The sequence below is a fragment of the Salmo salar genome, chromosome 24 (genome assembly GCF_965601325.2).
Source record: "Salmo salar chromosome 24, fSalSal1, whole genome shotgun sequence".
NCBI classification, from domain to species: domain Eukaryota; kingdom Metazoa; phylum Chordata; class Actinopteri; order Salmoniformes; family Salmonidae; genus Salmo; species Salmo salar.
The window spans coordinates 49,591,615-49,604,587 of record NC_138314.1 but is presented as its reverse complement, the minus strand read 5'-3'; the positions used below and the strand labels follow the sequence as shown (position 1 = coordinate 49,604,587).

At 43.7% G+C, this 12,973-nt stretch overlaps 1 protein-coding gene across 4 annotated transcripts in view; it reads left to right on the top strand.

The window, feature by feature from the left end:
* The window catches only part of LOC106593032 (transducin-like enhancer protein 4), a 63,869-nt gene that overhangs the window by 24,374 nt on the left and 26,522 nt on the right, over nucleotides 1–12,973 (top strand). For 2 of the 4 annotated variants that reach the window (XM_045707022.2, XM_045707025.2), the window contains 2 exons: nucleotides 3,909–4,161; nucleotides 12,423–12,439. In XM_045707022.2, the coding sequence (XP_045562978.2) occupies nucleotides 3,909–4,161; nucleotides 12,423–12,439 (270 nt within the window). Of the gene's footprint in view, nucleotides 1–3,905; nucleotides 4,162–12,422; nucleotides 12,440–12,973 lie in introns of all 4 variants that reach the window. The other 2 variants (XM_045707021.2, XM_045707023.2) reach the window with 1 other exon arrangement.

The window sequence follows — 12,973 nt, the reverse complement described above, 5'->3', positions numbered from 1 at the left end:
AAAGGATACAAGGTAGTGGTCGGAGACTTGGAGGGGAGTTGCAATGAGATTAGTGGAAGAACAGCATCTAGTAAAGATGAGGTCAAGCGTATTGCCTGCCTTGTGAGTAGGGGGGAAGGTGAGAGGGTGAGGTCAAACGAGGAGAGGAGTGGAAAGAAGGAGGCAGAGAGGAATGAGTCAAAGGTAGACGTGGGGAGGTTAAAGTCACCCAGAACTGTGAGAGGTGAGCCATCCTCAGGAAAGGAACTTATCAAGGCGTCAAGCTCATTGATGAACTCTCCAAGGGAACCTGGAGGGCGATAAATGATAAGGATGTTAAGCTTGAAAGGGCTGGTAACTGTGACAGCATGGAATTCAAATGAGGAGATAGACAGATGGGTCAGGGGAGAAAGAGAGAATGTCCACTTGGGAGAGATGAGGATTCCAGTGCCACCACCCCGCTGGCTCGATGCTCTAGGGGTATGCGAGAACACGTGGGCAGACGAGGAGAGAGCAGTAGGAGTAGCAGTGTTATCTGTGGTAATCCATGTTTCCGTCAGCGCCAGGAAGTCTAGGGACTGGAGGGTAGCATAGGCTGAGATGAACTCAGCCTTGTTGGCCGCAGACCGGCAGTTCCAGAGGCTGCCGGAGACCTGGAACTCCACGTGGGTCGTGCGCGCTGGGACCACCAGGTTAGAGTGGCAGCGGCCACGCGGTGTGGAGCGTTTGTATGGCCTGTGCAGAGGGGAGAGAACAGGGATAGACAGACACATAGTTGACAGGCTACAGAAGAGGCTACGCTAATGCAAAGGAGATTGGAATGACAAGTGGACTACACGTCTCGAATGTTCAGAAAGTTAACCTCCCTGGGCTAGGCGGGACGAATTCGTCCCACCTACGTAACAGCCACTTTCAGCCTGTGGCGCGATTTTCAAAACCTTAAAAATCCTATTACTTCAATTTCTCAAACATATGACTATTTTACAGCTATTTAAAGACAAGACTCTCGTTAATCTAACCACACTGTCCGATTTCAAAAAGGCTTTACAACGAAAGCAAAACATTAGATTATGTCAGCAGAGTACCAAGCCAGAAATAATCAGACACCCATTTTTCAAGCCAGCATATAATGTCACCAAAACCCAGAAGACAGCTAAATGCAGCACTCACCTTTGATGATCTTCATCAGATGACAACCCTAGGACATTATGTTATACAATACATGCATGTTTTGTTCAATCAAGTTCATATTTATATCAAAAAACAGCTTTTTACATTAGCATGTGACGTTCAGAACTAGCATACCCCCCGCAAACTTCCGGGGAATTCGCTAACATTTTACTAAATTACTCACGATAAACGTTCACAAAAGGCATAACAATTATTTTAAGAATTATAGATACAGACCTCCTCTATGCACTCGATATGTCCGATTTTAAAATAGCTTTTTGGTGAAAGCACATTTTGCAATATTCTAAGTACATAGCCCAGGCATCACGGGCTCGCTATTTAGACACCCGGCAAGTTTAGCACTCACCATAATCATATTTACTATTATAAAAGTTTGATTACCTTTTGTTGTCTTCGTCAGAATGCACACCCAGGACTGCTACTTCAATAACAAATGTTGGTTTGGTCCAAAATAATCCATCGTTATATCCGAATAGCGGCGTTTTGTTCGTGCGTTCAAGACACTATCCGAAATAGTAAAGAAGTGTCGCGCGCATGGCGCAATTCGTGACAATAAAATTCTAAATATTCCATTACCGTACTTCGAAGCATGTCAACCGCTGTTTAAAATCAATTTTTACGCCATTTTTCTCGTAGAAAAGCGATAATATTCCGACAGGGAATCTCCTTTTCGGCAAACAGAGGAAAAAATCCCAAAGGCGGGGGCGGTCGGGTCACGCGCATAAGCCCAGTGTCCCTTGATCGGCCACTTGAGAAAGGCGATAATGTGTTTCAGCCTGGGGCTGGAATGACGACATTCTGTTTTTTCCCGGGCTCTGAGCGCCTATGGACGACGTGGGAAGTGTCACGTTAGAGCAGAGATCCTTAGTAAATGATAGAGATGGAAAAGAAGTTCAAGAAATGGTCAGACAGGCCACTTCCTGTAAAGGAATCTCTCAGGTTTTGACCTGCCATTTGAGTTCTGTTATACTCACAGACACCATTCAAACAGTTTTAGAAAATTTAGGGTGTTTTCTATCCATATGTAATAAGTATATGCATATTCTAGTTACTGGGTAGGAGTGGTAACCAGATTAAATCGGGTATGTTTTTTATCCAGCCGTGTCAATACTGCCCCCTAGCCCTAACAGGTTAAGCTTACGTTGCAAAAAATCTTATTGACTAAAATGACACAGTACTGCTGGCTGGTGGAGTAGGCTAGCTAGCAGTTCCTGCGTTGTTGACTTTGAACGTGTAGCTGGCTAGGTAACCTCGATAGTTTCAGTACTACACCTTATCATGATACAAAGCAACTTTGTAGCTAGCTAGCTAACATAACACTAATCAAGACATTCCTTTGTAATGTATTTAGTTTCTACAATGCTGCTCGTCGGTAATAGTTGGCTGGGTTTGGAAAAAATGGCGTCGCGGGGGACGGAAATAGCTGGCTAGCTAACCTCGATAATTACTAAACTACACAATTAACAAGCTATGACAAAGACAACTATGTAGCTAGCTAGCTAACGCTGCACTAGTCAAATCGTTCCGTTGTAAAGTATTAGTATCTACAGCGCTGCTAGTCGGTAACGGTTGGCTAGCTAGCAGTGGGTTAATGATGACTAGGTGTGTTGACTAAGTCTGGCGTCGCGTCGCGGCTGGCTAGCTCACCTCGATAATTACTCTAAAACTACACAATTATCTTAGATACAGAGACAGCAATGACAACTATGTAGCTGGTTCACTAGCACTACACTAATCAAGTCGTTACGTTGTAATGTAATAGTTTCTACAGTGCTGCTAGTCGGTAGAAGTTGGCTAGCTAGCAGTGTTGACTAGCTAGCTAGCAGTGTTGACTACGTTAGGAGGACGAAGATAGCTAGCCTCGATAATTACTCTAATTACTCTAAACTACACAATTATCTTTGATACAAAGACAGCTATGTAGCTAGCTAAGAAGAATTGCTCAGATCAAACAAATCAAACCGTTGTAATGTAGTGAAGTGTAACATTACCTGTGGAGCAAAGCGTAGTGCGACTGCTCGCTCCAAACCGGAAGTACTGTACTGGAGTTGGTCCCCCCCTTTGCTGCTATAACAGCCTCCACTCTACTGGGAAGGCATTAATATGGAGTTGGTCCCCCCTTTGCTGCTATAACAGCCTCCACTCTACTGGGAAGTCATTAATATGGAGTTGGTCCCCCCCTTTGCTGGCTCACAGTCTGCGTTCCAATTCATCCTAAAGGTGTTTGATGGGGTTGAGGTCAGGGCTCTGTGCAGGCCAGTCAAGTTCCTCCACACCGATCTTGACAAACCATTTCTTTATGGACCTCGCTTTGTGGCATTGTCATGCTGAAACAGGAAAGGGCCTTCCCCAAACTGTTACCATAAAGTTGTAACTACAGAATTGTATGATGTAGTGTTAAGATTTCCCTTCACTGGAACTAAAGGGCCTGAGCTATGAAAAACAGCCCCAGACCATAATTCCTCCTCCACCAAACTTTACAGTTGGCACTATGTAGAGTGTCTCTCATTCTTAGTGTCTCTCTCTCTCTCTCTTAGTGTCTCTCTCCCTCTTGGTGTCTCTCGCTCTCTCTCTTATTGTCTCTCTCTCTCTCTTAGTGTCTCTCTCTCTTTCTTAGTGTCTCTCTCTCTCTGTCTTTCTCTTTCCCTCCCTCTCCTATTTCTCTCCTCTGTCTCTCTCTGCCTGTGTCTAGTGTAGAGTGGTAATGACAATGTTATGTGTGTGTGTGTATTTAGCAGCAGCTCCATGTCCAGCACCTGTGTCATGGCCCTGCTCTCCCGGTGCCCCTCACCACCCAACCTTCTGGGCACCAACTCCCTCAACCGCCTCTGCCCACCGCAGGCAGCGCCAGCCTCGTGGCACTCTCCTCTGCCCTCCTGCCCACCGCAGGCGGCAGCAGCCTCCTGGCCCTCTCCTCCGCCCTCGCTGTGCATCAGATGCCCCTAAAGGAGGACAAAAAACACAAGGACAACAACACCGACACCGACAGAGGTAAACACTGAAACTCTACTTGCTTCATTATCAAATCAAATGTATTTATAAAGCCCTTCTTACATCAGCTGATATCTCAATGTGCTGTACAGAAACCCAGCCTAAAACCCCAAACAGCAAGCAATGCAGGTGTAGAAGCACGGTGGCTAGGAAAAACTCCCTAGAAAGGCCAAAACCTAGGAAGAAACCTAGAGAGGAACCAGGCTCTGAGGGGTGGCCAGTCCTCTTCTGGCTGTGCCGGGTGGAGATTATAACAGAACATGGCCAAGATGTTCAAATGTTCATAAATGACCAGCAGGGTCAAATAATAATAATCATAGTGGTTGTCGAGGGTGCAACAAGTCAGTAACACAAGAGTAAGTGTCAGTTGGCTTTTTCACAGACGATCTTTGAGAGTATCTCTACCGCTCCTGCTGTCTCTAGAGAGTTGAAAACAGCAGGTCTGGGACAGGTAAGCACGTCCGGTGAATAGGTCAGGGTTCCAGCAGGTCTGGGACAGGTAGCACGTCCGGTGAACAGGTCATGGTTCCATAGCTGCAGGCAGAACAGTTGGAACTGGAGCAGCAGCACGGCCAGGTGAACTGGGGACAGCAAAGAGTCATCAAGCCAGGTTGTCCTGAGGCATGGTCCTACGGCTCAGGTCCTCCGAGAGAGAGAAAGAAAGAAAGAGAGAATTAGAGAGAGCATATTTAAATTCACACAGGACACCGGAAAAGACAAGAGAAATACCCCAGATGTGATGGACTGACCCAAGCCCCCCCGACACATAAACTACTGCAGCATAAATACTGGAGGCTGAGACAGGAGGGGTCAGGAGACACTGTGGCCCCATCCGATGAAACCCCCGGACAGGGCCAAACAGGTAGGATATAACAGGTTTACAGAGACAGGTTTCAGTAGTACTCTCTAGTACAGTCTATAACAGGTTTCAGTAGTACTCTCTAGTCTAGCCAGATGGTCTATATACAGGTTTCAGTAGTACTCTCTAGTACAGTCTAGTACAGTCTATAACAGGTTTCAGCAGTACTCTCTAGTCTCTAGTACAGTCAGATGGTCTATAACAGGTTTCAGTAGTACTCACTAGTCGCTCCAATGCCTTTCCGTTCACCTGGGCCAGACTACACTCAATCATAGGACCTACTGAAGAGATGAGTCTTCAATTAAGACTTAGAAGTTGAGACTGAGTCTGCGTCTCTCACGTGGATCGGCAGATCGTTCCATAAAATTGAAAATCTACCGGTAGAAAGCCCTGCCTTCAGCTGTTTGCTTAGAAATTCTAGGGACAGTAAGGAGGCCTGCGTCTTGTGACCGTAGCGTACGTGTAGGTATGTACGGCAGGACCAAATCGGAAAGATAGGTAGGAGCAAGCCCATGTAATGCTTTGTAGGTTAGCAGTAAAACCTTGAAATCACTCCTAGCCTTAACAGGAAGCCAGTGTAGGGAGGCTAGCACTGGAGTAATATGATCAAAGTTGTTGGTTCTAGTCAAGATTCTAGCAGCCGTGTTTAGCACTAACTGAAGTTTATTTAGTGCTTTATCTGGGTAGCCCGGAAAGTAGAGCATTGCAGTAGTCTAACCTAGAAGTGACAAAATAATGGAAACATTTTTTCAGAATTTTTTAACAATGTTACGTATTTTACGTAGATGGAAAAAAGCTGTCCTTGAGACAGTCTTGATATGTTCGTCAAAAGAGAGATCAGGGTCCAGAGTAACGCCGAGGTCCTTCACAGTTTTATTTGAGACGACTGTACAACCATCAAGATTAATTGTCAGATTTAACAGAAGATCTCTTTGTTTCTTGGGACCTAGAACAAGCATCTCTGTTTTGTCGGAGTTAAAAACTAGAAAGTTTGCGGCCATCCACTTCCTTATGTCTGAAACACAGGCTTCTAGCGAGGGCAATTATGGGGCTTCACCATGTTTCATTGAAATGTACAGCTGTGTGTCATCCGCATAGCAGTGAAATTTAACATTATGTTTTCGAATGACATCACCAAGAGGTAAAATATATAGTGAAAACAATAGTGGTCCTAAAACGGAACCTTGAGGATCACTGAAATTTACAGTTGATTTGTCAGAGGACAAACCATTCACAGAGACAAACTGATATCTTTCCGACAGATAAGATCTAAACCAGGCCAGAACTTGCCCGTGTAGACCAATTTGGGTTTCCAATCTCTCCAAGAGAATGTGGTGATCAATGGTGTCAAAAGCAGCACTAAGGTCTAGGAGCATGAGGACAGATGCAGAGCCTCGGTCTGCCATGACTACAAGGTCCGATAGGAATTCAGGGAACTCAGTGAGGAACGCTGTATATGGCCCAGGAGGCCTGTAAACAGTAGCTATAAAAAGTGATTTAGTAGGCTGCATAGATTTCATGACTAAAAGCTCAAAATTCAAAAATGCAGTCCATTTTTTTTGTAAAGTGAAATTTGCTAACGTAAATGTTAGCAACACCTCCGCCCTTGCGGGATGCGCGGGGGATATGGTCGCTAGTGTAACCAGGGGGTGAGGCCTCATTTAACACAGTAAATTCATCAGGCTTAAGCCATGTTTCAGTCAGGCCAATCACATCAAGATTATGATCAGTGATTAGTTCATTGACTATAACTGCCTAGGAAGTGAGGGATCTAACATTAAGTAGCCCTATTTTGAGATGTGAGGTATCACGATCTCTTTCAATAATGGCAGGAATGGAGGAGGTCTTTATTCCAGTGAGATTGCTAAGGCGAACACCGCCATGTTTAGTTTTGCCCAACCTGGGTCGAGGCACAGACACGGTCTCAATGGGGACAGCTGAGCTGACTACACTGACTGTGCTAGTGGCAGACTCCACTAAGCTGGCAGGCTGGCTAACAGCCTGCTGCCTGGCCTGCACCCTATTTCATTGTGGAGCTAGGGGAGTTAGAGCCCTGTCTATGTTCGTAGATAAGATGAGAGCACCCCTCCAGCTAGGATGGAGTCCGTCACTCCTCAGCAGGCCAGGCTTGGTCCTGTTTGTGGGTGAGTCCCAGAAAGAGGGCCAATTATCTACAAATTCTATCTTTTGGGAGGGGCAGAAAACAGTTTTCAACCAGCGATTGAGTTGTGAGACTCTGCTGTAGAACTCATCACTCCCCCTAACTAGGAGGGGGCCAGAGACAATTACTCGATGCCGACACATCTTTCTAGCTGATTTACACGCTGAAGCTATGTTGCGCTTGGTGACCTCTGACTGTTTCATCCTAACATCGTTGGTGCCGACGTGGATAACAATATCCCTATACTCTCTACACTCGCCAGTTTTAGCTTTAGCCAGCACCGTCTTCAGATTAGCCTTAACGTCGGTAGCCCTGCACTCCTCAGCAGGCCAGGCTTGGTTCTGTTTGTGGGGGAGTCCCATCTGTTGGGAGGCAGAAAACAGTTTTCAACCAGCGATTTAGCTGTGAGACTTTTTTTTTTTTACCGGAAGCCAACTAGTCAACTATCTAGTAAACACTTCAAATATGAGGTTGGTGTCTCTTTTTTGAACAGAATTAAACGGATATATCTTGTAATTCAACAAAATAGTAAGGTGGCCAATAACTGGGGACCGTATGCCGATAATACGGGACATATTTATTATGCTAAAAAAGCTGATCGTAGTAGTATTTCCACTGAAATGTCAAACATGCTAATTGCTAACCCGTTAGCTAACATTTTTATGACACCAATAATCACAAAACATTGATGGCTTGATCACAAGATGACACTGTTGAAGGTAATATATATAAGTTTGGTGAATTTTGGCCCATTCCTCCTGACAGAGCTCGTGTAACTGGGTCAGGTTTGTAGGCCTCCTTGCTCGCACATGCTTTTTCAGTTCTGCCCACAAATCTTCAGTAGGATTGAGGTCATGGCTTTGTGATGGCCACTCCAATACCTTGACTTTGTTGTCCTTAAGCCATTTTGCCACAACTTTGCTTGGGGTCATTGTCCATTTGGAAGACCCATTTGCGACCAAGCTTTAACCTCTCTAGGGGGTGTGGGACGCTACTGTCCCACCTGGCCAACATCCGGTGAAATTGCAGAGCGCCAAATTCAAATTAAATTACTATAAATATTTAACTTTCATGAAATCACAAGTGTAATACATCAACATAAAGCTTAACGTGTTGTTAATCCAGCCGCAGTGTCAGATTTCAAAAAGGCTTTACGGAGAAAGCACACCATGCGATTATCTGAGGACAGCGCTCAGCACACAAAACATTACATACATGTACCAGCCAAGTGGATTAGTCACGAAAGTCAGAAATAGCAATAAAATGAATCACTTACCTTTGATGATCTTCGTATGGTTGCACTCACAAGACTCCCAGTTAGACAATAAATGTTTGTTTTGTTTGATAAAGTCCCTCTTTATATCTAAAAACCTCCATTTCGTTGGCGCGTTTTGTTCAGTAATCCAATGGCTTAAATGCGGTCACAAGAGGCAGACGAAAATTCCAAATAGCATCCGTAAAGTTCATAGAAACATGTCAAACGATGTTTATAATCAATCAGGTTGTTTTTAGCCTAAATAATCGATAATATTTCAAACGGACAAAAGCGTCGTCAACATAAAATAAAAACAAGAAAGGCGTGCTCTCGGTGAAACAGCTCTGGGGACATCCCACTATCCACTGACTCAAAGTTGTCGTTCTCCCTCATTTTTCAGAATAAAAGCCTGAAACGATGTCTAATGACTGTTCACAACTAGTGGAAGCCATAGGGAACGGAATCTGGGTCCTATCCCTTTAAATGGTGGATAGGCTTTCATTGTTAAAACAGCCATTTCAAAATAATGGCACTTCCTGGATGGATTTTCCTCAGGGGTTCCCCTGCTATATCAGTTCTGTTATACTCACAGATTATTATCACATTATTCTAACAGTTTTAGAAACTTTAGAGTGTTTTCTATCCAAATCTACTAATTATATGCCTATCCTAGCTTCTGGGCCTGAGTAGCAGGCAGTTTACTTTGGGCACGCTGTTCATCTGGAGGTGAAAATTCTGCCCCCTACCCTAGTGAGGTTAACTTCCTGACTGATGTCTTCAGATGTTGCTTCAATATATCCACATAATTTTCCCTCCTCGTGATGCCATCTATTTTGTGAAGTACACCAGTTCGTCCTGCAGCAAAGCATCCCACAACATGATGCTGCCACCACCGTGCTTCACAGTTGGGATGGTGTTCTTCGGCTTGCAAGCATCCCCCTTTTTCCTCCAAACATAACGATGGTTATTATGGCCAAACAGTTATATTTTTGTTTCATCAGACCAGAGGATATTTCTCCAAAAAGTACGATCTTTGTTCCCATGTGCAGTTGTAAACCGTTGTCTGGCTTTTTTATGGCGGTTTTGGAGCAGTGGCTTCTTCCTTGCTGAGCGGCTTTTCAGGTTATGACAATATAGGACTCGTTTTACTGTGGATATAGATACTTTTGTACCTGTTTCCTCCAGCATCTTCACAAGGTCCTTTTGCTGTTGTACTGGGATTGATTTGCACTTTTCGCACACCAAAGTACGTTAATCTCTAGGAGACAGAACGCGTCTCCTTCCTGAGCGGTATGACGGCTGCGTGGTCCCATGGTGTTTATACTTGCGTACTATTGTTTGTACAGATGAACGTGGTACCTTCAGGCATTTGGAAATTGCTCCCAAGGATGAACCAGACCTGTGGAGGTCTACAATTTTGGCTGATTTCTTTTGATTTTCCCATGATGTCAAGCATAGAATTTGATGGTAGGCCTTGAAGTATATTAACCTCTCTGGGACATGTGGGACGCTAGCATTCCATCCGCTGGACACACTATTCAACAGCCAGTGAAATAGCAGGGTGCCAAATTCAAAACAACAAAAATCTCATCATTCAAATTTCTCAAACATACAACTATTATATCCCATTTTAAAGATACACTTCTCGTTAATCCAACCACATTGTCCGATTTAAAAAAGGCTTTACCCCGCGAAAACATAACATTAGATTATGTTAGGACAGTGCCGTGACAAGAAAAACCACACAGCCATTTTCCAAGCAAGGAGAGGCGTCACAAAAAACAGAAATACAGCTAAAATGAATTACTAACCTTTGATCTTCATCAGATGACACTCCCAGGACTCAATGTTACACAATACATGTATGTTTTGTTCGATAAAGTTCATATTTATATCCAAAAACCCCATTTTACATTGGCGCGTGATGTTCAGAAAATATTTAGCCTCCCAAAACCTCCGGTGAATGAGCACATCAATTTACAAAAATACTCATCATAAACGTTGATAAAATTGATATTTACAACAGTTATTGAAAGAATTATAGATACACTTCTCCTTAATGCTGTGTCAGATTTCAAAATAGCGTTACGGCGAAAGCACATTGTTCAATATTCTGAGAGCTCAGCCATCAAAGCAAGCTATACAGTTACCCGCCAAGTTCAACAAAACTCAGAAAGAGTATTATAAATCTTAATTTACCTTTGCTGATCTTTGTCGGAATGCACTCCCAGGACTCCCACTTCCACAAGAAATGTTCATTTTGTTCGATAAACTCCATATTGTGTTCAGATCACTATTGCAAAGGCATAATGCATGAGCGCAAAACCCGAGACGAAAAGTCAAAAAGTTCCATTACCGTTCGTAGAAACATGTCAAACGATGTTTACAATCAATCCTTAAGGTCTTTTTATCATAAATATTCGATAATATTCCAACCGGACAATAGCGTATTCATTACAGAGGAAAAAGAAGAAACGGCGCGCCTGTGTGACAGCGCAGAGAACAACTCATTGGCCTCAGGCAGTCCACAGCTCTTATTCTCTCCCCAGTAACAGTAGAAGCATGAAACAAGGTTCTAAAGACTGTTGACATCTAGTGGAAGCCTTAGGAAGTGCAAAATGACCCCACAGACATTGTAGTTTGGATAGGCAATCACTTGAAAAACTACAAACCACTTCCTGGTTGGATTCTTTCTCAGGTTTTTGCCTGCCATATGAGTTCTGTTATATTCACAGACATCGTTCAAACAGTTTTAGAAACGTCAGAGTGTTTTCTATCCAAATCTACTAATAATATGCATATCCTACCTTCTGGGCCCGAGTAGCAGGCAGTTTCATTTGGGCACGTTATTCATCTGAATTTCCGAATACTGCACCCTGTCACCAAGAAGTTTTAACAGGTACACCTCCAATTGACTCATATGATGTCAATTAGCCTATCAGAAGCTTCTAAAGCCATGACATCATTTTATGGAATTTTCCAAGCTGTTTAAAGGCACAGTCAACTTAGTGTATGGAAACTTCTGACCCACTGGAATTGTGATACAGTGAATTATAAGTGAAATAATCTGTCTGTAAACAATTGTTGGAAAAATTACTTGTGTCATGCACAAAGTAGATGTCCTAACCGACTTGCCAAAACTATAGTTTGTTAACAAGCTCTATCTCTCTCCTTAAACCCCAATGGTGGAACCAGCTTCCCCCTGAATCTAGGACAGCAGAGTCTCTGCCTATCTTCAGAAAACATCTGAAACCCTACCTCCTCAAAAAGTATTTTAAATAATCCCATAGCACACCCCTCGCACCACCACCTCAACCCCCCCCCCCCAGAAAAAGCCTTTAATGAACTAACACTAACACTCGCACTTGACTTCCCTCTACTAGCTTTGACCTTTCTACTTTGAGGAAAATTGACTTACTATGACTGTGATATGTGGTTGTCCCACCTAGCTATCTTAAGATGAATGCAAGTCGCTCTGTATAAGACCATCTGATAAATGACTATAATGGAAAATGAAGTAGTGCTATGCTAAGCGCTAGTCTAACTGTGGGGTAGCAGTGCTATGCTAATCACTAGTCTAACTCTAGAGTAGCAGTGCTATGCTAATCACTAGTCTAACTGTGGAGTAGCAGTGCTATGCTAATCACTAGTCTAACTCCAGAGTAGCAGTGCAATGCTAATCACTAGTCTAACTCTAGAGTAGCAGTGCTATGCTAATCACTAGTCTAACTCTAGATTAGCAGCCCCAGTATCATAGCTAATCCATTGTTAGCCTGTCAGAGTTTAACAGCTCTCCCTGCACTAATTTGAGTGAGCAAGCCCAATAAACACATTTTTGCAGCATATGTGTTTTACAGTGACCTGTATGTAAGACTGTGTGCAGTTATTTGTCTGTATGTGAAATGTTATGGCTTTGGTTTTCTCTCTCTTTCTCACCCATTTTTTTCTCTCTCTCTCGCTCTCTCTCTCTCTCGACAATCCTTCAGAAAGAGACTCAGTCAAGGTAAGACGTATTTTCCTTCTAATTATTCTGGTGTCTTGTTAGCAAGAGCGAGGGAACGAAGGGAGAGAGAGAGAGTTCAGTGTTTAGGTTAATTTGTCTCTAAGCGGTCTGCTCTGTTCCTGCAGTCGAAGATTTGGTTTGTTGAATACGCAATGAGATGATTAGCATGGCTTTCTTCACAGACTGAGCACTGTGGGCGTACGCACACACACACACAGACACACGCACACACACACAGACACACAGACACAAACACACACACACACAGACACAGACACAAACACACACACACACACACACACACACACACACACACACACACACACACACACACACACACACAGACACACAGACACAAACACACACACAGAGACACAAACACACACACACACACACAGACACACAGAGACACAAACACACACACACACACACAGACACACAGACACAAACACACACACACACACACACACACACACAAACACAAACACACACACAGAGACACAAACACACACACACACAGACACACACACAGAC